The following is a 23,961-nucleotide window of genomic DNA, read 5'->3' as shown; positions in this document are numbered from 1 at the left end:
ATCGCTTGGTCACTGTGATCGGAGATCTGATCCATCCGGATCAGTCCGGTTTTATCCCGCACCGCAACACTGCCTTAAACCTGCGTAGACTCCACGGGGTTCTCGCAAGAGCTGTGACGCTTACGGAACTGGCCATTTTGGTTTCTCTCGACGCTACCATGGCCTTCGATACTATCGAGTGACCCTACCTGTGGGCGGCCCTCTTGAAATTCGGGTTTGGGCCAGGCTTTATAGCCTGGGTGAAGCTTCTTTATGAGAATCCCCTAGCCCAGGTAGTGGTTAACGGACGAGTTTCTTGCGTCTTTGAGCTTGGACGGGGCACCCGGCAGGGCTGTCCGTTGTCTCCTTTGCTCTTTGCTCTCGCTCTTGAGCCGCTGGCGGAATGGCTCCGTTGGGAGCCGTCCATGCGGGGCATTCGATGGTCCCCTGATTTCGAGGACCGAGTCTCGCTGTATGCGGACGACATCCTCTTATATCTCACTTCACCACGGAAATCTCTCAATGTGCTTTTTGATGTGCTCGCTTCCTTCGGCAAGAACTCTGGTCTCGTTATCAATTGGGCTAAATCCTGCGTCTACGTTCTGGCAGGAGATCTTCCTCCGCTGCCGCGTAGATTTCCAATTCAGGTGACGAAGACCGGTTTTAAGTACTTGGGGATTTATGTTTCCCTGGATCCCGCTACGCGCTATGAACTTAACCTGTTGCCCCCCCTTCAGCGGCTTAAACTTGATGTAGCTCGCTGGCGTAAGTTGCCACTATCGCCCCTCGGCAGAGCGGCGCTCTTTAAAATGATGTCTTTGCCCCGTTTTTTGTACACGCTACAAAATTCCTTTGGCCCGATTGCGTCCGGCTACTTCCGTGAAGTGGAAAATCTACAGAGGCAACTCATCTGGGATGGGCGCGCCCGTATCGCCCTTTCCAAGTTCACACTTCCATGGTATGATGGCGGTATAGCCCTCCCGGACATCAGACGGTATTACTGGGCGTCCCAGCTCAGCGCGATTAACCACGCGACTTACGCTCCGGGCCCTGCTCCGGCGTTCTCCATGGACAGGCTTATCCTTCCAGGAGGGTCCTTTAGTAGAGCGTTGTACTCCGGTAGTCACCGCGGAGCGCTGACCGGTCCCACTAAGATTGCTGTGAGAGTGTGGTGTGATGCGACTGCGGCCCTGGGCTGGTGTGGTAGATTCACTCTGGCCACCCCCCTGTATGATTCGGAATGCTTGGGCTCTCTGTGGCGAACGAAAGGCTTTGACAAATGGGACATGATTGGTATTAGTAAAGTGGGTGATTTGTGGTCAAAGGGGACGGTCAAGTCCTTTGATGTGCTGTGTCTGGAATATGAACTGGGGACACTGAATTCTTCCGATATGCCCAGGTCCGCCACGCTTTGTTGTCGGTGTTCCCAGTGGGCACTGATATCCCTGAGTCCTCCCCTTTGGAAGACCGCATTCTGGATGGCCATGTACCCGATAGCACGATCTCCTTAATACACAAAAAGCTTATTAACAACAGAGCTGACTTACTGGTTCACCTTAGAGACGCGTGGTGCTCTGACGGCCTGGAACTGGACGACGAGGACTGGCAATCAGCTTTGTCCTCGCCTAAGGAGGTCGCTATTCCTGCCCGCTTGCGGTTTGTCCAACTGAAGATACTTCACAGAGTGTATGTCACTGGGCCTTGTTTGGTTCGGATGGGGTTTTCCGTGGATGGGTTATGCAAGCGTGGCTGTGGTATGACTGGCACCTTTCTTCACATACTGTGGGAATGCCCGGAGATGGTGCGATTCTGGGCCCGAGTGCATGATGCCATGAATAGTGTCACGGGTGTGTCCCTGCTGCCCGAAGCCAGGCGTTGTCTGCTTAATGTTTGGGAGCCTAATGATTACAATTCCGCGCAAATTACGTGGGCGACCCTTGGTAACATGGTCGCTAAAAGGGACATTGCCCAGCTTTGGGGTTCACATAGGCCACCTACCCTGTCCACATGGAAAGAAAACATGGATTGGTGTATGTTTCGAGAGAAGACTGTGTACCTTTCCCGGGGACGTCCCATGAAATGGGGTCGTATTTGGTCCCAATGGAATGCATATCGGGGTAATATATGTACTCCCCCTCACGATATGTCCTCTGAGGTGTCTTTATCCCCCTAATTGGCGTTCATTTGTTATCACTGATGCATTTGCTGCTTGTCTCCTTGCCTGCCCCTACCCCTATCTTAATCGACTGTAGTATGTTGATTTTGTTCTTGAGCTCCGCCCGCATGGATCCATGATGATATACTGTAGTATTTTGTGCCTTGTGAAGTTTTGTTGTTATTGTATGTCTGTTATTTTTCAATAAAAACTTTATAAAAAAAAAAATCTAGCATCTAAAAATACAGTGCTAGCTTTTCAAGCAAATCTCATGCTGATTCTTGCACTGCTCAACATAATGGCAGAATGGGTAAGAAATTATATTGTTTAAAGGACCTTTGTGTCAGGATATCTGCAGGAATGTCAATAGGATTCAAGCCTCCTTTCCTTCTAAACTTTACATTCATGTAACAGTCAATGTTTTGAATACAGTTGTGGGTTAATAGGGTTTTTCTCACATGCAAAATGTAAGATTAGAACAAAAGTTGTTATAGTTTGCTTCCGTGTGTAGCTTATTTGCTCTAAGAATTGAGATGGCTGTATTGTCACTCACACACACCTGCTTATATCTGAAGTTTGAAATGAAAGGGTACAGAAAGTGCAAACAAAGGAGAAATTGAGCCTTTCAAATACCCCCCCCCCCTCTAGTTTCAGGCTGTATACCACGCAGCCAGGGTTCATTTACAGTTGAGCTGCATAAACTGAAACATGCACATTAGACGTTTAATATTTACCAGTTACTTTACTTTAGATTTCATATTATAGAACATCATAACATGTAATTTGTGCTGTATTCTTTACTGTAGCCCGCCTGCAGAAAGCAATCAACTTTTTTTTCTCTTGACAGGTGTCTAGAAAAAGAGGCCTATCTGAGGCAATGCAAGAGAATGCTGACCAAAGGTAGGACCTGCCTGAATTTGCCTTTCACAATGCACACCCTTGTTTAGCATATAAACAAACCGTATCACTCTCCCTTTGCAGCCTGTCAGCCCATCTCTCTTTGAACATCCTAGGCAGCCCCCATTCTAAAGTGTACCATCTCTAACTCAAACTGTTCAATCATTGTACATTACAAGTCACATGAACCAGCTATACTTGGTGAAATAAATACAAATTCATGAATAACTTAATGAGCAAGCATCATCGCAACTCTGGTGCCCTTAATGCCTAACCAACTACTGTTTAGTCTTTCATATAAAATGCTCCTGACTTATGGTGCGCTACTATTCTCCCTCAAAACTGCTTTCCCACTGCCAATGTTGCTGTGCCTGTTCCGCAGACGAGTGCGAGTACTACCGTACCCGCCCAACCTGCTGAAGCCGCAACTAATCAGGAGAGGAACTCGGAGTATCTAGAGTGGAGCGCAAATGTGGAATAAAAGTTTAGCCACCTGGCAGACATTCTTTTTTTTTTTGAAGAAGAAGAAGAAGAAGAAGAAGAAATCATGACTTTTGTATGGAATTCTCCTGAATGCTTAGTGGCTCTTGCTGCAGGTGAGTTCTCGAAGGCCCCATGGGGCACTAATTTTGGTGCTGCACTTGGGCTGAGTAGGCCAGCTGCAGGGCGAAGCAAGGTAACTGTCGGCCCCTCACGGGGAGCTGCGAGGAGTGTGGCGCGCAGTAGTACATGCTCTTAGCCCATGAGACTCCAGACTCACACCAGACAACAGTGCTGGAAAGTTGTTAGGTTGGAAACACTGGTGCAGCAGCCCTGAACACAGCGAAGAAGCAGCGTAGGGGACTTTATTCAGGCTGGAGGTGGTAGCAAATGCGTGGTACAGCACCTGGCTGCAGCGGGATAGCAGAGGTAAGTGCTTTGTGGTGGTGGTTGGCAAGAGAGAAGGAAGTTCTTCTTGCCTGGACTTAGTTCAGCAGAGTGGAGCATAGAGAATCTCTGAAATAATTTCTTGTGCCACGCCCCAAGATGGCACCAGGGAAAGGTAAATCGTGCAAGGGGCAAAATGCCAGATCAAAGGTAGATAACTGGTGTGGCTCATTGGTTAGAGGCGGCAGACCCGGAAGCAGAGAACGGCTCGGGACCAGGGTTCAATTCCCGACGCGGCAGGGTCGTGGACCAGGGTCAGCGGACTCGATAATTCTCGCCTCGGTGCCTACTCTAAACAGGGATCACACTCGGCAACTCTGGGCATTAGCTTGCCTCATCTCTACAAGGGCCCCCCACATTTGCCGGGGATGCCTGGTTTCACCTTGGAGATACCCAGTAGGGACCATCTCACAGGGATAGCCAGGACGGGTTCCCCAGCGGTCTACAGCGCCAGGACGCCTCAGGGCAGCAGTGCGCTTTACAAGACACATACAATTACAATAATGCTACCTAAAAGGGAAAAATGGAAGGGGGAGGCAGGTGGGGTGGCCTGCAGAGTGTACTGTTGGGAGCATGAATGTATGACAGTGAATGCTTACTTGCAGGTGAAGTGTATAGAGCCGAATTGGGAAAATGTAAGGAAGATGTTGCCTCACTGAGTGAATTTTATTATAAAGATGTATTCATTCTGTTGGGCAATTTAAATCATAAAATGGACCCACGGACGGATGACTCTTGGGTTAAAGAGCTACTGACATTAAGTGAGTTAAGAAAATGCCGGTTTTCCAGATGCTAGCTAAGGAGCTCGAGATTTGGATCTAGCACAAAATTTGAGTTTGGAGAGCTTAATTTGCCTAAATGGTAGAACCGACGCAGACTGTCCAGCGAGGCTGACTTTTAATATAGGTCTACAGTCTTGCCCGATAGATTATATTTTCATGCTAGCCTGGAATTTTTATCTAGTCAGGGGATTTGAGGTACTGTTAGTTGAAGGGAGCGATCATTCACCTCTAAAACTTGAGCTAGGGGGCGTGGAAAGGAGGTCAAGAGATACCGTAATCCCTGTACAAATGGATTACCCCAGGCGTCTTACCACCAGAATGAGTGAGGAGTAAAAAACAAAAATGTAGTGCTCCTCCCCCTCTCGCCTTAATAATATAGGGTGGTATGAAAATCTAATCATTGAAGTAGTCTACTTTCTAAGGATAGAACTTAAAGGAAAAAATGTGCATTAATAAGAATTAGTGAAACCAGCCGAATGGAAAAGATTGGTTTAGTCGGGAATGCACGAAATTAAAGGCGCAGATAAAAGGGGAAAGAAGTCTTGGAGCAGATTATGACTTTGAAATTTGATAGCCTGCAAGAGGTAAGGAAAATGTATAAAATGCTTATTAGGAACCAAAAAAGAACTTTCAAAGAGAAATGCTGGGAAGATCTGCTGGCAGCAGTAGAAACAAAATGCCAAAAAAGTTCTGGAAATTAGTACAGGAAGGGTCTCATAAGACTCAAAAGGCAATGAATTCTGTGACGAAAGAAGATGCTTGGGAAGAGTACTTAAGAGAAATATATGGGGAAAATGTAGAATCTGAAGAGATAGATACCTTGGCCTGGTATATATGAGGACATTAGGTCCCATTTTACAGTAAGTAATGTCAGAAATATGATAGCAGATGTAACCCTGACTAGAGCAGCTGGTCTCTATAATCTCCCAGCAGTCATAATAAAGACCAGACCGGAATAGTAGGCAGAATTTTTCTCTTGTATGGTTTTGTGTAATTTTAGATACGGGCCAGATCCTAGAGAACTGGAGAGGGGTTATTACACCCATTCATAAACTGGGAGATACAAGAGCCCCAAAGGACTATAAGCTGATCAACCTGATGGATGTAAAAGAAAAAGATTTTGCAAAAACCATCCTGGGGAGGGGAAAGGAATGGGCTTAAGTAAACCATATTGTGCTCCCCGAGCAGTGGGGTTTCAAAGAAGGTAACTACTATTGATCATTGTTTTTTTTTCTTTCTGGTCAATAGCACAGATGTCTGTCGAGCAGAGAGGTAGTTTGCATTCTTGTTTTGTTGACTTCCAGGCAGCTTTTGATTTGGTAGACCAGATTTGCCTATGGGAAGCATTGTCCAAGCGTGAGATCCCAAAGGGCTTTTTTGCTTTTAATTCAGGAGCTGCATAGTCCAAACTAGGCTCAGGTTATTCTGGACACCGAGGGGACACTGACACCGTAAATATCAATTGAAAATAGTTTGAGACAAGGATGCGTCCTGATGCCATTACTCTCTTAAAGCTGATTTACCATTGGCTCTGGAGGTGGCTCGGGCGTCCGTCCCAAAATAGATGGTAAACAAGTTGCATGCAGACGATCTCGTAATTTTTTTTATCAGACTGAGATTGATCTGCAAATAAGATTGGTTGTATTTAGGTAAAACTGTAGTTACACAAAGCTGAAGTAAACATGGAGAAAACAAAGACGCTGAGCTTTAGTAAAAAAACTAAGTTCATTTGGTTCTTTTGTACTAAGCTGGAAACAGTGAAGGAATACAGATACCTTAGGGTTTGGTTTGAGAAGAATCTAGATTGGAATGTTCATTTAGAAACATTGAGGGTAAGGCCTCTAGCTTCAGTTAGGGGCCTGAAAAAATGTAATAAGGACATAGGTGGCACATCAGACAGGCCCTTCTTGAAAGCCAATGTGGCCATAATGCCCCCCACAGTTCCAAAATTGCACGGAATTGCTACATATACGCGGTGAAAGTGGGTGGGTTGTTGAGAATGGGAAGTGCCTAAAAAGTTTGTAGTCCCTACCAAGGTCCTCTTTGATCCAAGCCATAAGAATGGAGACTGCCATGATATCATAGAACATATTGGCCCAAGCTGCATTAATATAGCATTTTGGCAATGCTTTACAATGGGAGGGGGAAAAAAAGACCCCTTGTGGTGTAAAAGCGAAATTCAGCGAAGCAAATTTAAGTGGGCCAATATGGGCCAGAAAAAACATTAGAAAAAGTTTGCAAGGATATGAGGGTTAAACTGTGCCCACAGAATATTCAAATTGAGGTCACAAAGAGCGAACAAAGGGTATTTGGTTGAGAACTGTCCCGAGATTATAATTGGGGCTCCCGGTTTTCCGTTTAAACGGATTTTTACATATAAATAAAAACAGATTATTTTTTCCTTTGTCTGTATTTATAAATAGACACCGAATATACTGACAAACCGACGATGTGTGTCTCCGTGTCTGAGGTTCGCAGGGGCTGCAGAAAGACATTTGAGACCGTTGCCAGATTCTCCTGCACACTATTCTTCCATCTAAATCACCCTAAGCAATCCCCTTCTGAGTGAGACTGATTTGTTTCCAGGGGGCCTCTACCGCCCTGAAAGCAGCAGGCCAGGAGCACTTGTCTGCTTTTTTTAATGCACGTTCTCGGCTGTTTAGACTGGAATTAGCCGGCTCTTTCTCTGGACTCTGTTCTTATGTGGATCACTACAAAGGAAAAGGAGGGGTTAGTTGGGAGGGGACCCCAGGACACTATAAAATCACAGCGTGGGCTTTGCCCATCACAGTGTTTGGCATAGTGATGTCACGGCCAAGTAAAGGACACTAAGGAAACTTTCAACCTGAACAATTCGCAAGGTCGAGTGCAGGGGGCACGGAGCGATACCAGTAGGTAATCATTAAATCATCTTGAGTGACTGTGCCAACATTGATAACGCAGGGTGCTGTCCCGACCCACTCAAAAATTGTTTAAGCAGTAGGGGTTAACTGCAACACCTCTCTAGCATCACCACAAAAAAATCCCTTCTGGCTTTGAGTCCTACACAGTGTCGTCCCTCTACTGGAGTTCTTAATACCTTCAAACTGTTGCCAGTAAGGGACAGCTTAAGGGCGTAGGCAAGTAGGGCTCTCATTTGGTCAAGCCCCTTAAACTGGGCCTTCACGGGCAGCACTCTTATCTTGAAGTGAGTAATGAGGCCCAAATCTCGGCGTCTGCTCACCATCCTGTGATCCTGGGCAAATCATTTGATTTACCAGTGCCTATAGAAATTAGAGTGATCATGTGTAATCAGACTGGCACTCATGTCAAGTGCTTCAATGCCTTTGGTGCCCACTATATAAACAGGCAAAAATGCACAACGATGTAAAACATCAACGTTATTTTCTTTGAGGAGAAAACCCTCCCCAACCAAAAGGTGACCAATCAAGATGAACATGACAAACATGAAGAAATGGGTGGAATTAAAGTACAATGTGAGTCTTGGTGTTTACTTAACCATCCTGTGATTCTGGGCAAATCACTTAAAGTGAAATGCCGGATCATGTAAAAGGTACAAACGGCAAGAGGCCACTTGCACGCTGTTCCCTGGACTACTTTTGCTCTGAAGTGAAGGGTGTTAACAGTTGATAACGTTGTAGATCAGAAGTCCTAACCGGGGTTAAGCTGTACATACCATATGGATAACTAGGACATAGGGACTCCCTCAGTCTGTACTCTGAATAGTTTGTACTAATGCCCGGAAACCAGACCGCATGAAGGCAAAAAGCAACCAGAAAGATCCTCAATGTCCTCAGTCTCTTGAAATACACCTGTTCTTGTCCTACAATGGCAAAGTTTTCAAGTGAATGTATTGTGTTTATTTAATTTGACACACACACACATGTGTGTGTGTGTATATATATATATATATGTGTGTGTGTGTGTGTATATATATATATATATATATATATATATATATATATATACACACACTCCACTTACACCTGCCAGACGCACTCCTAGGCCGGTGCCTGCTCGCCGGGGGTGCACCCGACCATAATATCAGCTCAACAGTCCCTCCCCGCAAATTCCGGGAATTAGGTAGCAGCACTCCGGGGTAAATTCACAGTTGGGTTTTATTATTCAAAACGCGCTTTCGGCACTCGGCCTTCGTCAGTGTTCGTTTTTCTGCGCTAACAATGTATTGCCTTATTTAAATGCTTTTTTATCACGTTATTTTATTTACATCAGAACTTACCAAAGCCCATCTTGGGCGTGATTTTGTGGTATGAGAGTGGGGGGTGTAACGAGCATCGAATGTATATAGCCCATTTGTGGGCATTATGTCAATGGCAAACATTGAGCGATGAATTTTGACTCTGTGTGTTTTACTATTGATTTATTTTTGTATGCGTAGCTGCACACTGCTGATTATATAGAGCGGTAAGCATTATTGAAAACACTTTGCCCATTCAAAGATGGCGACCATGTTTACTTTCGCGGTCCTATCTTTGTGTTTTGTAAAATATCACGTGATGATTTTAAAAGCATTGAGACTTTGCGCGGCACTGTTGTTTTGAACACCGACGAAGGCCGAGTGCCGAAAGCGCGTTTTGAATAATAAAACCTAACTGTGAATTTACCCCGGAGTGCTGCTACCTAATTCCCGGAATTTGCGGGGAGGGACTGTTGAGCTGATATATATATATATATATATATGATCAAGGCCGGGGCAACCCGGCTGAAACGCATCATGTTGTGAGAAGGCTTCAATAAACTGCACTAAAAACTTTAATCCTTTTGTGGTGGTCCATTCCTGGTGAAGGAGTTCGCTTTTTCAACTCAGGATTTGGTATATATATATCTATCTATCTATCTAGTTCAAGCATGCATTGTCTAATTAAATAAATGTTGAAAAATACTAGCTGCACCGTCGTCTTTTGCTTGCAAAACAAATGTAGATAAATACAGAAAAAATGACCATAAATATGGATAAATACAGAAGGAAATGTTAAAATAAAAAATAAAACCAGGAGCCCTAATTATAGTCTGCAGAATTTTGAGTGGAAGAAATCAGTTTATTTTATGCTGAACTCGTGGCAGAACTAAGCATTTTTCCCACGTGGATGTATTACCCAATGGCTGGCTCAGAAATTAACTGTTAAGGATAAGGGTCGGAATTAACCCCTGCTATATAAATAATATAAAAATGGCAATGACTGATTCCAAGGGAGATTGTACAAGTGATCTCAGCACTAATTGCAATATTTAGCAAATTTTTGGGGATTGGTGAAAATTTTTGACTCCGCAAAAAACAATTGTACGCCCAATCTGTTTAAAATATGATATTGGAAATTGGGTACAAGCTATGGAACGTTTAACTGGAATGTGCTCCCTGGATACAAGTCGCCATCAGAAGGTTTATGATGGCAGTCAAAAATGTTTTAAAGTCTACACAGATCGACACATTCTTTGGTAATTTATGATACATTAGATTTTGAATGTCATGGTAAGGATGTAAAAATAAGTGTTTTAACAGTATCTTAGTTTTAATCTGGGATTTTATTGAATGGATTGTTTTAATTTAAGTTAGGTAGGCTATTTAATTGAATGTATGTATAAAAAGCTGTTCTACTATATATGTTATGTGTTTAACGTGTTATCTGGGGCAGAGCTGCCTCACCAAGTCTAGATGTACTCTGCCTTGTCTGGTTCCATTTTTCTATCATTAATGTGAGCTGGAACAGGCTGATCTTGCTTAGTGGTTCTTTTTCAAGAGGCCTTTGACCATACCAGTCTAATTTTTAGAGGTTATCTGTTCTTTCTTCTTCTCTAACTCTATTACCAGATATTCTATTCTGTTTTATGATTATATTTTCATAAAACTCAACAAATTCACCTGAAGGTTTCTTTGTATATGAGAGGTGCCCAAATTAATATCTTAACAAAACAAGAACGTCTTAGATGTATATTTTCTTTTGAAAGTCTAATAGAAGGTTCTTTGTGAACTCCATATTCGTGTGATGTGAACCTACAATTTGAGGCCCAGGAGCTAGAAAGCCATTAAACCAACTTAAAACCAGAGTATGATCCCAAGCACCTTTTTCTCCCAATGGGAAAACGAGCCTCATTATTAAGGACCTTCCTCTTATGTCAAGCGGCTACCCTCACATGTCAAATGCATACATTGTGCTGGAAAGGCACCAGCTGACAGAATCACCTCCTCCCGGCTAAGAACCTATCACACGAGCCATCGGTCGCACTACTGAAAGCGAAACCGAAAGCCATCGAGTCAAAATCGAAACCGAAACTGCTGAAGACAGTCTTCGGATCGAACAGTTCGAACATGTCTGATTCTACAAAGAAAGCAAGTGTCGACGACCCTGCGAGGTCAAAAATAAAGGCCGTCGAGCCAAAGATCGGTGCGCTGAAATCCATCACCAAAGTCAAGCAAGTCGAACCAACTAGGTCGATGTCGACGGACAGCGACACTAACAAGGGACTCGAGTCTCGGAAGGTTCTCGATCCGAAGCAACGAGTCGACAGGCCAAAGCTCGTCAAAGCCCTCGAGCCGAAAACCAAAGGCGCCTCAAAGGAGCACGTCGAACCGAGGCAAAAGAGCGCGCCTCTTACGCCTCAAGCACCAAAGTCAACGCAGAGCCTGCGGCATACTGACGAAAGGGCTACGTCGGTTGGACCTCTATCGACGCCGGCCCCGAAAAGGGTCAGTCTGTCTAAAGACTCGCAGCCACCGATAAAGTTTGGACTGCCCCCAACTGCACGCCCTAAGGCGCTTGATCCGAAAACCGGGGTCGAGACACCCAGGTCGGTGTCAACTGGAAAAATAAGTCATCCCCCAGAGGAGGACATTGTATACCAAGAGCCCTCCTATGATGAACAGCCGAAGCTGTATATCGACTCCGAAACTGGCAGACTTTCCTTCTACCAAAGGAAGATCAGGTCCGAAAATCCTTTGGAATTATATAAAATTCCACTCAAAAGAAAAAGGGATTCTTCTACATCACCTGTCCTTTTTGAGACTGTAAGCTACCATGGCCAAGACACTTCTGCATACTCGCCCACACACACTGAGGATATGGGGTATGACTATAGTGGACAATATGATTACCCTGCGGACACAGATCAAGATGACCAAACTCAGCCATGGGCAGACACTATTGACCCTGGTGAGTCACAGACTATTCCTGATACTCCTTCTTATCCTGTCAAAACTTCCCCGACAGAAGATACAGCTGCGTTTAACGCATTAATAGAAAGGGCAGCACTGAATCATGTTGTGGAAATGCATGCTGACCCAATTGAAGAGGACTTCTTGTTTGACACTTTTTCCATTTCAGAGAAATCTGTTAAGACATTGCCAATGTTGAAAGGTGTTCTTAAACACACAGGAGACCTTTTCAAAGAAACCACAAGAGCAAGGGTTGTTAACCCCAGAATTGAAAGAAAATACAGACCGCCGCCTGTGGACCCTACATACATTAACCGCATGCGTGCGGCCGCTATTTTTGCGCTGCGCGGCTTTTTTCAAAAAGCCGCGTTACATGACGAGCTGAGCTCGTCATGAGCGTGCGAGCGGCACAACGCAGAAGGGGTTAAGGGACAGCTGCCATTGGACTCTTTAGTGGTATCAAATGCTCGTAAGCGTGCCAACTCACAAACTACTGGTGATGCTCCTCCTCCAGACAAAGAGTCTAAAATCTTAGAAGCATCTGGGAAAAGGGTAGCTGCTCAAGCAGCTAATATCTGGAGAATTTCAAATACACAGACCCTATTAGCCAGATACGATAGGGCGCATTATAACACACTAGAGCAACTGCTACAGCATTTGCCTGATGCCTACAAAGAGGGAGCAGAAACACTTATACAAGAAGGGAAGCTAATATCCAACGCATCCATTAAATGTGCGCTTGACGCATCAGACACCGCAGCCAGGGCCATCAACACAAGTGTCATGCTCAGGAGACATGCTTGGTTGCGCATCTCTGGCTTCAAACCTGAGATTCAAACCACATTATTAAATCAGCCTGTGAACCCTGATTTTTTATTTGGTCCTGATGTGGACACAATCTTAGAGAAGATTAAAAAGGACACAGACAGCCAAATCTATGGGTGCCTTGCAGTCATAACAATTCAGAGGCGGCTCCTTTCGTCGCTCCGGTAACAGAGGAGCTACAAGAGGCCAGGCATCCCAGCAGACTCCATGCAGTAAAGGGAGCACGCAAACCACCTATAATAAGAACAATAGAGGTGGATACCGTGGCAATAGCAACAAGGGCAGAGGACGAGGGAATAACACCAGATCCTCCGCCAATACTAAACAGTGACGCCTTGTCACTGCCCCCAGACCATGTAACACCGGTCGGGGGACGATTACAACAGTTCCTGCCAGTCTGGGAGAGCATTACCACAGACAGGTGGGTGAGACAACTTATTCAGTACGGCTATTGTCTAGAGCTAACGTCCACTCCACCCAACAGGTTCTACCATTACTCGCAACATTAGACCTAAAGGATGCGTATTTCCACATACCAATACATCCAGCACACAGGAAGTATCTCAGGTTTACCATACAAAATCAGCACTACCAGTTCAAGGTACTGCCTTTCGGAGTGACGACTGCCCCAAGGGTGTTTACCAAGTGCCTAGCGACAGTAGCGGCGCACCTGCGGAGGAACCATTTTCACGTCTACCCCTATCTGGACGACTGGCTTATCCAAGCAAAGTCGGCCCAGCAAAGTGCCGACCACATGTCCCGCACTATTCACCTCCTGCAGAGCCTCGGATTCTCATTAAACTACACAAAGTCTCCTCTCCAACCCGCCCACGTCCAACAGTACCTGGGAGCGACAATAGACACTCTGGCAGCAAAGGCTCAGCCAAACTCAGCGAGAATCAACAGCATTCAGTCGCTGATCCAGGGATTCAGACCCCAACACTCGCTCCCGGCACATGTATTTATGCAGTTGATAGGCATGATGGCCTCCTGCATCTTCATAGTCCCCCACGCCAGACTGCACATGCGTCCGCTTCAAGAGTGCTTAGCACAGCAGTGGAACCAGGCTCAACGACCATTGAAAGACCTAGTGTTGACCGGTCGCGCATACAACTCTCTGCATTGGTGGAATCCACAAAACCTTTGCAAGGGTCGACCGTTACAAGAGCCTGTACCACAAATAGTGCTCACCACGGACGCGTCTCTCCTGGGATGGGGAGCGCATGTCCTCCATTACACAGTCCAGGGGCTGCGGACAACCCAACAGAAGAAGATGCACATCAACCTGCTGGAACTGATGGCAATCTTCATGGCAATGAAGGCGTTCAAGGTACATTTGTGCAACAAAGTCTTGTTGATCCGGACGGACAACATGACTGCCATGTACTACATACAAAAGCAGGGAGGGACACACTCTCCACAGTTGTCACATCTAGCGCAAAGCATGTGGAAGTGGGCCATTCAGAGGAACATCTTCCTCATGGCGGAACACCTCCCAGGCAACGACAACCACATGGCGGATCTGCTCAGCAGACACAGCCACCAGATGCACGAGTGGGGGATACATCCCTCAGTGCTGCACCCATACTTCCAGCAGTGGGGTCACCCAGAGATAGACCTGTTCGCCACAAAAAAACGCAAAATGCCAAAGCTTCGCCGCCAGGTTTCCACATCCGCAGTCTCAGGGCAATGCGATATGGATGAACTGGTCAGGCAGATTTGCGTACGCTTTTCCACCAGCCCCGCTCATACCGCTAGTGGCACGCAAACTGCGACAACACTCGATGACCCTCATCCTGGTTGCTCCAACGTGGGCAAGGCAACCATGGTACACCACGTTCCTAGAACTTTCCGTGGTGCCGCATCAAAGGCTGAGATTAACACCCAGTCTTTTAACGCAGAGCCATGGCGACATTCAGCACCCAGATCCGCAACAGTTGAAACTTGCGATCTGGCTCCTGAAGTCATAGAGTTTGGATTTTAGCTCTTGTACCCCTGCTGCAAATTTACAAGATACTTTTTATCCCGACAGCGAAATATGACTCCATCCTGGGGGGAACTAAGAAAATAGGGTATGTGGAAAAGTCTTAGCGGTCCTCCTTTTTATCATCCCATTTATTTTGCCATAATGAACTGGACCTTTCATATATAGAAGATTTTATTAAAGCTTGACCGCCCCCAGCCCCCCTCATCCCCCCACCTTTAGCATGTTTAGCAGTGTGGAAGAATAAGGAGAGTCTTACAAGAGATATTTTTAAAGACTGTCTCAGTTGTGACAAAGGTCTTGCGATTCCCTGGCTAGCAGGAGTGGAGGCAAGTCTTAGCACGATTGGCTATCAGCATTTATTTATGGACGCAATTAATTTGTGATGTATTCCTATAGGTTCTGTATCGATCCCCCTATTCCTGACCCTGTTCTGGTTAACAAGTTCTCTAGCAGCCATCCCATGATGCAGAAACCGTTATCTGATGAGGCCGAACTACGGCACAGGAACGTGTTATCTGATTAGGTCATAACGCTTTCCATCTAATTAGACAAGCGATATTCCTCCAGCCCCTGATAAGGCATACGGAGTTCTCAAAACAAATCAAACCTATGACAACCTGGGAAAAACCCTGCGGCCATTGTTTTGATTTCACCGAGAACTTCAGCAAAAGAATGTGCTAACGACCAAGTCGTATGACATCCTTATTGACGTATCTATGTCCATCCTTACGTCAATCTCGGCACCTTAAAGGTATAAATATTACCGGTATTGCCTTAAGCACACACACGCGGTGGTGACGAGATCGGAGCAGCCAGACTTGCCGAAGCCCAGAGCAGAGCAGACCCCGCTGGCGCAGCCCCGCCTTCCTGACGCGCTGAGAACGAGAAGCTGCTTTCTCCTGCCGAGAAATCCAGCTCCGGCGCTTCCGGGTAGCCCTCGCAGGCAGCCTGGAATATCGAGACCAGAGACGAGAGATACCATCCCTCATTCATCCTAAATTCCAGGTACAGAACTGAATAACCCCTTACAGAGAATTCTTGAGTCAGTCACTTGGCAAAACAAACTTAACTTAAACTGCTACTTTCTATTCCCGCCCACGTTTTTATCCATTTTAAACCTGCATATGGCTTAGAAACCATATAAATGTTTTTACAGTATTATTTTATACTTCTGCTTTTATTGTATGCACTTTACTTAACCATAAGTATTGCGATAATATCGATCCATTTCTCTTGTATGAGAAAAGAGACTGATCAATAAATACCATCTTTTATTGAACACGCCCGTCTCTTCCTTTTCTCTACAATCTGGTGAGACTAAGAATGCACGTACTGACTGAGTAAAATAAGTTGTCTTTTGTTTTCACACGACTCTAGAGATACACTCTTGATTAGGGGAGAGCAAAGTTGTCATGTTCTATGGTTGTCAGAAACTAAATCCCTTCTTGTCTATCCAGGGAGGTTCAACTCCTCCTTGCCTATTCGAGAAAGTTTCTAGTGAACTCTGAGCTAGCTGGCAAACCCAAAACTTTAAGTCTAATATCGACAATAGAAGACCTAGTTAACGTCTGGTCTAGGCCTATACTATTGAAGGTATTATTCCAATGCGCAGAGCCTATTGGGATAATAGGAACTACACTACAAATTGTCCCGATATATGTAGACTGGAACAATCAAATAATACTGTGCTGCTGTCTGGGTTTTCAAAGAAAGCTTGATCTGACAACTTGCCCCTGTGATGGGAGATCTGGAAAAACTGCATTTCCTATTTTTTGTGGCTTTTATTCAATGTACACCCTGCAGTTCTTACTTTCTCTTACAAAGAGACGTAATATTAATGATTTTAAGGTAGCCTTTCACATGTTATATCAACTTTCTGATGAAGAAGGAACTGTTCAAGTTGGCACTCATTTAGAATGGCAGTGCAAGCCCATAGCTTTAAGAATACCGATTAATTTGGATTCATTGATTATGCTGCTAAGAGTTGTGATTACACTAAAGGCAAAGATCCTTTTTGAAAGATTGTTTCTATGTATTGCATATTACTATGTATGCAATTGTTTTTATTCTATGTATGTGCTTTTATGGATACTTTGTGTACCCAAATAAATGTACTGAATTGAACACTGATATTCCTTATGGACTTTCAAGATACTGGCTATACATGTACCATGGTTTCTGGTCTGTCGTTTGATGGTAGTGTGCTAGTAATAGGGAGCGTTCACACTGGGAGTAACTGAGTGACCATTACGTTATCTGTCTGAAGGGAGAATATTTGAAACCACCTATTTATTTGAAAAATGTTTTGAAATGAGGGTGATAAGAGGTAGTACAGCGCATGATTACATCTGCTTTTTGGATTACACTTGAGGCTGTTAATAATGCAGAGCTTCCATCATATGGTACAGTTTCTGGTTGCTGCCAATTAGTTGATTTGGGCCGCTGCATAGAAGTAAGGATTTCAAAACAAACCTGAAATGATGGCTATTATCATATCTGTAAGAAATCAAAGATATTTTCTTTTGAAAGTCCAAGCAGGTGTGTAAATATTGACTGAGCATTCAATCTGCTATATCAGTGAGTATTTTCTCTCCACACCAATGGAGTGTTGAACATACCTGACCTTTCTGTAGTATATAACAGACCAGAAATGTTTCAGTGGCTGTAAATTGACAGCAGGAACTAAGAAAGCCAATCTGCAAAGCCTACTTAAGCATTAATAACACTTTGATAGCAAATAAGATTCCAAGGTTGAGTTCACACAATATACTGTTTTAACTTCTTTCTCCTAAATGTGCAATTTCTTTTTACTTGCAGTTTTTCTTATCCACAATCCAGCACTCCTGCAGCAAATGGACTTTCTTCAGGTGGTGGCAAGATGAGACGAGAAAGAGGTGCACATTATACCAAGTGTGTACAAGATGGAGAGGTAAGATAATGCATGTTTGAAGGTGATGTCTGCAGAGCACTTTCTAGGGGTGCATTGTCTGCTGTTTATAAAAGCCGGGTACGTAACAATCATGGATTTTTAATAGGGATGCTGCAAGAAGCTATTGATACCCTCTGACATTCTCAGAGAAATATTGGTGGACTTGTGATATTTCTTCACATCATAATTGTCTTGTTATAAATAACTTTACAATCTGCAATATTCTTTCATTGTTACAGTATTGGTTCATATGAATTCCGGTGTGATTCTTTACATTGATTTGAAGTTGCTGCTATAAAAAAACACACAATTTTGATATTTGTAATATACTCTTGAAACAATTTGTGACTTTACCAAAAACTTATATTGTTTGATTAATAGGACAGAGGAGCCTCTTTAAAATGTGTGCTGTCAGGATAATTTATTTGATATTTTCTGTTTTCTTGTCAGTAGTGGGTCTATGTACCTTTTTAAACGGAGATGCATCATATTAAAGTTGTGTGGTAGAGAATTATTTTTCCTGTTTTAAATTTGGACATAGACTGAAATTGTCATTGACACTATTTGTTCACTTAGAAGAGCTTTGCTGTCCATGAGTGGTAATGAGGTGATGTGACATTTTACAGCTTGACAGTATTTTTTAAATTGTTTGTGAGGGTGGCCTTTACCAAGGGGGTGCGTGTAAAGGACCAGTATGTTCGAGGCATATGAGCTATAGATTGTATTCTTTAACATAGATCGCCATCTGGTCTTGGACTCGGATGTTTGCAGTTTGTTTTTGTCGAAGAAGTCTGTTAGTCACGCAATAGGTGACTCCTCCTTATGGTGACAGTGCGCATGAGCATCGACTCCAACCCCAGATTGATTTTTTTTTTTTTTGCCATCTGGTTCGGATGTGACTTTGCTGCGCTCCGGGTCAGTGTCGTTATTGAAACCCCCTTCGATAAGCAATCACTTACCACTCGACGGTATTGTCTTGATTGCGTTCCCCCATTTCGATGCGCATCTTCTATAATCGAAAAAACTTCGATAAACTTCGAGGTGGGCCGTTGGGCCTACCCGCGCCGATCTCGACGGAAGTCGGATAGAATGGACTCCCTTCAAGATATGTCCCTAGTGTGGTGCTAAATTCTCACACTGACCTACACCCAGTGTGTAATCTTTGCCTCTCTCCAGAACACCGAGAGGATACCTGTGAGGATACCTGTGAGGCTTGCCTGTCTTTCCTGACGGGGCCCTGACGAGTAAGGCTAGGCGGGAGCGGTCCCGCAAGCTACTCTAACTGCGGGTGTCGGCCCCACGTCGAGAGCGGTCCCGGTCCGGCCGGAGGTCAAGGGAGCGGTCGAGGGAGCGGTCGCGGAGCCATCACGAGCGCTCCGGAAGTCGTCACCATTCCTCTGGTTCCTCCGGTAAGAAACACAAGAAGTCGGGGCGTCGTCATCGTACCCCCGACTCCCCCCCGACGCTCGCACAATGCGGCCGGGGGTTCGGGTGGCCCCACCCCCGCGGCTCCGCGTGAGTCGCCGGCGCGGCCTGCTCCATACCCTGCGGTCCCTGGGCACGGCACGGCGCGTGAGGAGATAGAGGAGTTCCTTATGGCCATGAGGGCACTGTCTCCTCCGACGGGGCCTATGGCGCCTTCGGGCCCTGTGCTCCCGTCCGGGGGTCCTAGCGGTTCGGGTGTTCCTGCCTCGACGCCGTCGGGTGCTCCGGCGCCGCAGGGACCCTCAGGGTCGACGCCGGCTGGTCTACCGGCCTCTCCGGCGCCGATTCCATTGGGGTTGCCCCCCACGCCGCCCCCGCGCGGCGCCGGTGCGGCCGCCACCGCGCGGCGCCGGTGCCGTCCCCACCGCGCGGCGCCGGTGCCGTCCCCACCGCGCGGCGCCGGTGCCGTCCCCACGACCTCTCCGACTCCGGACGCGGAGTCGGACCGACGTCGCCCGACGCCGAGTCCGACGCCGATGGGGCCTGTGGACCCCGAGGAGCCGGTCTACATTGTTGACTCCGAATATGGGGAAGATGTAGAATACGGAGAGGTTTGGGAGGGGTCTGAGGACCCTCTGTCACGCGAGTGTCAGTACAATGTGGACTGGACAGGTGATTTGGGTGACGCCAGTGGTCTGGACGACTCTCCTAACCCTGGTTTTGTCTCGCCTCCTACTGTGGCTTCGGAGGCTGGGGCTGCTTATTCAGTGGTGTTGATGAGGGCTGCCAAGGCCTTACACCTTGAGCTCCCCGTCGCGGTCGTGAGGCCTAACATCCTCACTGAGGTCTTCAAACCGCAGTCATGCCCACAGGAGCCTCTGCTGCCGTTCAACGAAGCCTTGACGGACGTTCTTTTGGGCACATGGTCCAGGCCCGCTTCAGGTTCGCCTGTTGATAGGAACGTGGCCAGGCGCCACCGTCCGTGTCCGGACGACCCCAAGTTCCTGTCCACCCATCCCACCCCTGAGTCTGGTGATCCAGGCCTCGACCTCCCAGACCGCATTCCCGTCGGCCCCGCCCGACCGGGAATCCAAGAGGTACGACCAATATGGAAAGAAGGTCTTCTCGTCCTTGAGTTTGGGACTGCGGTCTTGCAACACCGCATGCCTCTTGGGCCGCTACACCCACTCTCTGTGGGATACGGTCGCGGAGTTGCTGCCAGAATGCCCGCAGTAGGTACGGGTAAAGCTCGGCAAGGCTATGATTGAGGGCCGAGATGCAGCAAGATACTCCATCAGGTGTGGTCTTGATACGACCGACTCGCTGGGCAGAGCGATGTCCACGACGGTGGCGATTCGTCGCCACGCCTGGCTGAGATCCACCAACTTTTCGGCGGATGTCCAAAATACTTTGATGGACATGCCGTTCGATGGCAGTCGCCTGTTTGGCAACAAGGCGGACCACGCGCTGGAGCGCTTCAAGGACTCCAGGGTCACGGCCAAGTCCTTGGGTCTCTCGACCCAGCGCCAGCAAACGGGTTCGTTTCGCTCCTTTCGTGGCCACGGAAGGGGCAGTCCCACACGTGCTGCCAGCCACGCACCGCAGAACACTTCTCAACGCGGTGGCGGCCGTGGGTTCCGCCGTGGGGGCAGTCGGGGACAACGGCGAGGTCAGACCACACCTCCCCCCGCAGCATCAGCCTCCAAATCCTCCTAGTCCGTGCTTTCAGGACCATGTGACGCCAGTGGGTGGCAGGGTTCGCCATCACCACTCCCGCTGGCGCTCTATCACATCGGACAGGTGGGTGCTGCAGCTCGTCCGAAGGGGCTACTCCCTCCCCTTCGAGACCTCTCCTCCAGCCATGCCACCGCAGAACCACCGTGTGTCGGGGGACCACTTGACACTTCTGCAGGAGGAAGTTACGGCCCTCTTGGCCAAGGGGGCCATCAAGCGCGTTCCTGGGCCAGAAGTAGGGCGTGGTTGCTACTCCCACTACTTTCTGGTACCCAAGAAGGACAAGGGGGGCCTGTGTCCTATCTTGGATCTACGGAACGTCAACGGCTTCCTCCGGAAGGAGAAGTTCAAGATGTTGACTTTGGCTCAGGTCTTGGCTGCTCTAGACCCGCAAGACTGGATGGTGGCGTTGGACTTGCAGGATGCGTATTTTCACATCCCCGTCCTGCCGGCCCACCGGCGTTACCTGCGGTTCACGGTAGGCCACGAGCACTTTCAGTTTATCGTGCTCCCATTCGGCCTTACCAGCGCCCCACGGGTGTTCACGAAAGTGATGGCGGTGGTCGCAGCTCATCTGCGCCGGTTAGGGGTTTCAGTCTTCCCCTACCTCGACGACTGGTTGTTGAAGGCGGGCTCGCCCCAGACAGTCGTCCACCACCTTCAGATGACGGCAGACCTCCTGCACGAGCTGGGGTTTTCCATCAATGTGCCGAAATCACACCTGTGTCCCTCTCAAAAGCTCCTTTTCATCGGAGCGGTTCTCGACTCGCCGCAGTTTCGGGTTTATCCTCCGGAACGGCAGATCCGGGATATACAGGCTTTGATTCCCATCTTTCAGCCCTTGTCCCGGGTTTCGGTCAGGTTGACGCTGCGGCTGCTGGGGCTGATGGCTTCCTGCATCCTTCTGGTGCATCACGCCCGGTGGCGGATGCGGGCTCTGCAGTGGGACCTGAAGTTTCAGTGGGCCCAGCATCAAGGCAACCTATCGGACCATGTCCTGATCTCGGAGGGCACTGCGAGCCAGTTGCAGTGGTGGCTTACGGACCGCGATTGGGTCAGAGGCAGATCCCTCTCCCTTCCCCAACCGGAGCACGTAGTTGTGACGGACGCGTCCCTCCAGGGCTGGGGCGGCCACTTGGGAGAGGCGGAGATCAGAGGCATCTGGTCTCCGGCGGAGTCCCGGCTCCACATCAACATGTTGGAGCTGCGGGCGATTCGCCTAGCACTGAAGGCATTCCTCCCCTTTGTCAACGGGAGTGTAGTGCAGGTGTTCACGGACAACACCACCGCCATGTGGTACTGCAACAAGCAGGGCGGAGTGGGGTCGTGGACCCTTTGCCAGGAGGCTCTGCGTCTCTGGCAATGGCTGGAACGTCAGGGCGTGACGCTGACGGTTCAACACCTGGCAGATTCTCTGAACGCCAGGGCGGACGAACTCAGCCGTCGGTGCTCGGTGGATCACGAATGGCGTCTGAACTCGGACGTGGCGAAAGGCCTCTTTCTGCAATGGGGAGAGCCTTGGTTAGATCTATTCGCCACAGAAGAGAACGCGCAATGTCCTCAGTTCTGCGCGTTGGAGTTTCCAAGACGGCACTCGCACGGCGACGCCTTTCGGCGCGAGTGGAGCTGCGGTCTGTTGTACGCCTTTCCGCCTATACCACTTCTGCCCAGAGTGCTGAAGAAGATCAGGCGCGACCGGGCCCAAGTTATCCTTGTGGCTCCGGACTGGGCTCGAAGGTACTGGTATCCCGAGCTACTCAGCATGTCAGTCGGTCCCTCGATCCGCCTGCCCCTTCGGGAGGACCTTCTGTCGCAGCAGCAGGGGACGGTCCTCCACCCGAACCTGTCCAGTCTCCACCTCCATGCGTGGAGATTGAGCGGCGACAGTTGAGGCCATTTGACTTGCCTCCTGAGGTTTGTGATGTGATTCTGGCAGCCAGGCGTCCCTCCACAAAGTCGGTATACGCCTGCCGGTGGAACAGATTTGTGGCATGGTGCACAGCAAAGGCTGTGGACCCTCTCTCAGCCCCTCTTTCCGAGGTTCTCCTCTTTCTTCTCTCTTGCCCAGCAGGGCTCTGCTCTGGGCACTATCAAGGGCTACCTTTCTGCCCTTTCGGCCTTTCTAAGGCTGCCTGATCAACCTTCTTTGTTCAAGTCCCCTATTGTAACGAGATTCTTGAAGGGCATCACGCACATGTATCCACCTGTTCTGTTCGTGATGCCTCAGTGGGACTTGAACCTGGTTCTGACCTTCTTGATGTGCGCTCCCTTTGAGCCACTTCATTCCTGTCCTCTCCGTCTCCTGACTTTAAAGACGGCCTTCCTGGTTGCCATCACCTCTGCCAGGAGAGTGAGTGAGCTCCAGGCTCTTTCTGTCAAACCTCCTTTCATGTCCATTCATCCAGACAAGGTGGTTCTGAGAACTAGACCTTCTTTCCTGCCCAAAGTAGTCTCTGCTTTTCACATCGGGCAGTCCATCACCTTACCCTCCTTCTTCCCGCCTCCGCATCCTTCAAAGGATGAAGAGCGGCTCCATCGTCTGGACCCAAAACGTGTGCTTTCATTTTATATGGATCGCACACGCCAGTTCCGGGTGGATGACCAACTGTTTGTTGGCTACGTGGGTGTGAAGAAGGGACGGGCGGTACAAAAACGAACCATCTCTCGGTGGGTCGTTCTGTGCATCAAAGCGTGCTACTCTTTGGCTCGGAAGGAGCCTCCTGTCGGGCTGAGGGCCCATTCCACTCGGGCCACGGCGGCTACTACTGCCCTGGGCCGGGGAGTCCCTTTGCAGGACATTTGCCAGGCGGCTACGTGGGCCTCGCTGCACACCTTTGCGAGGCACTGCTGCCTGGACAGTCCAGTCCGGAGGGATGGCTTCTTTGGCCGTTCGGTCCTCCAGGACTTTCTGGTGTAGGATTGTATTGGTTCGCAGACCCACCACCGGGGTTGGTATTGCTGGGGTATCTATTCTAAGGTAAGGAATCTAATACTAACCTGTTTCTTTCAGATGAACAAGTTACTTACCTCCGGTAACGATATATCTGTAAGAAACAGTCGTTAGTATTAGATTCCTTACCGCCCCGCCCATCCTCCCCGTTCTGCGAACTGATACCTAGGGTTTTGCAGCGTGAATCTTTCTGGATTCAC

General features: G+C 47.8%; 1 protein-coding gene across 4 annotated transcripts in view; it reads left to right on the top strand.

Annotated features, from left to right (window-relative positions):
• Positions 1–23,961, top strand: part of NUP153 (nucleoporin 153) — a 454,031-nt gene that overhangs the window by 322,103 nt on the left and 107,967 nt on the right. For all 4 annotated transcript variants that reach the window (XM_078687970.1, XM_078687971.1, XM_078687973.1 and 1 more), the window contains 2 exons: positions 2,982–3,034; positions 17,541–17,652. In XM_078687970.1, coding sequence (XP_078544096.1) covers positions 2,982–3,034; positions 17,541–17,652 — 165 coding nt within the window. The remainder of the gene's footprint in view (positions 1–2,981; positions 3,035–17,540; positions 17,653–23,961) is intronic.

Source organism: Lissotriton helveticus, chromosome 4_1 (genome assembly GCF_964261635.1).
Source record: "Lissotriton helveticus chromosome 4_1, aLisHel1.1, whole genome shotgun sequence".
NCBI lineage: Eukaryota > Metazoa > Chordata > Amphibia > Caudata > Salamandridae > Lissotriton > Lissotriton helveticus.
The sequence above is the reverse complement of the archived record's forward strand: the minus strand, read 5'-3'. Positions and strand labels throughout refer to the sequence as shown.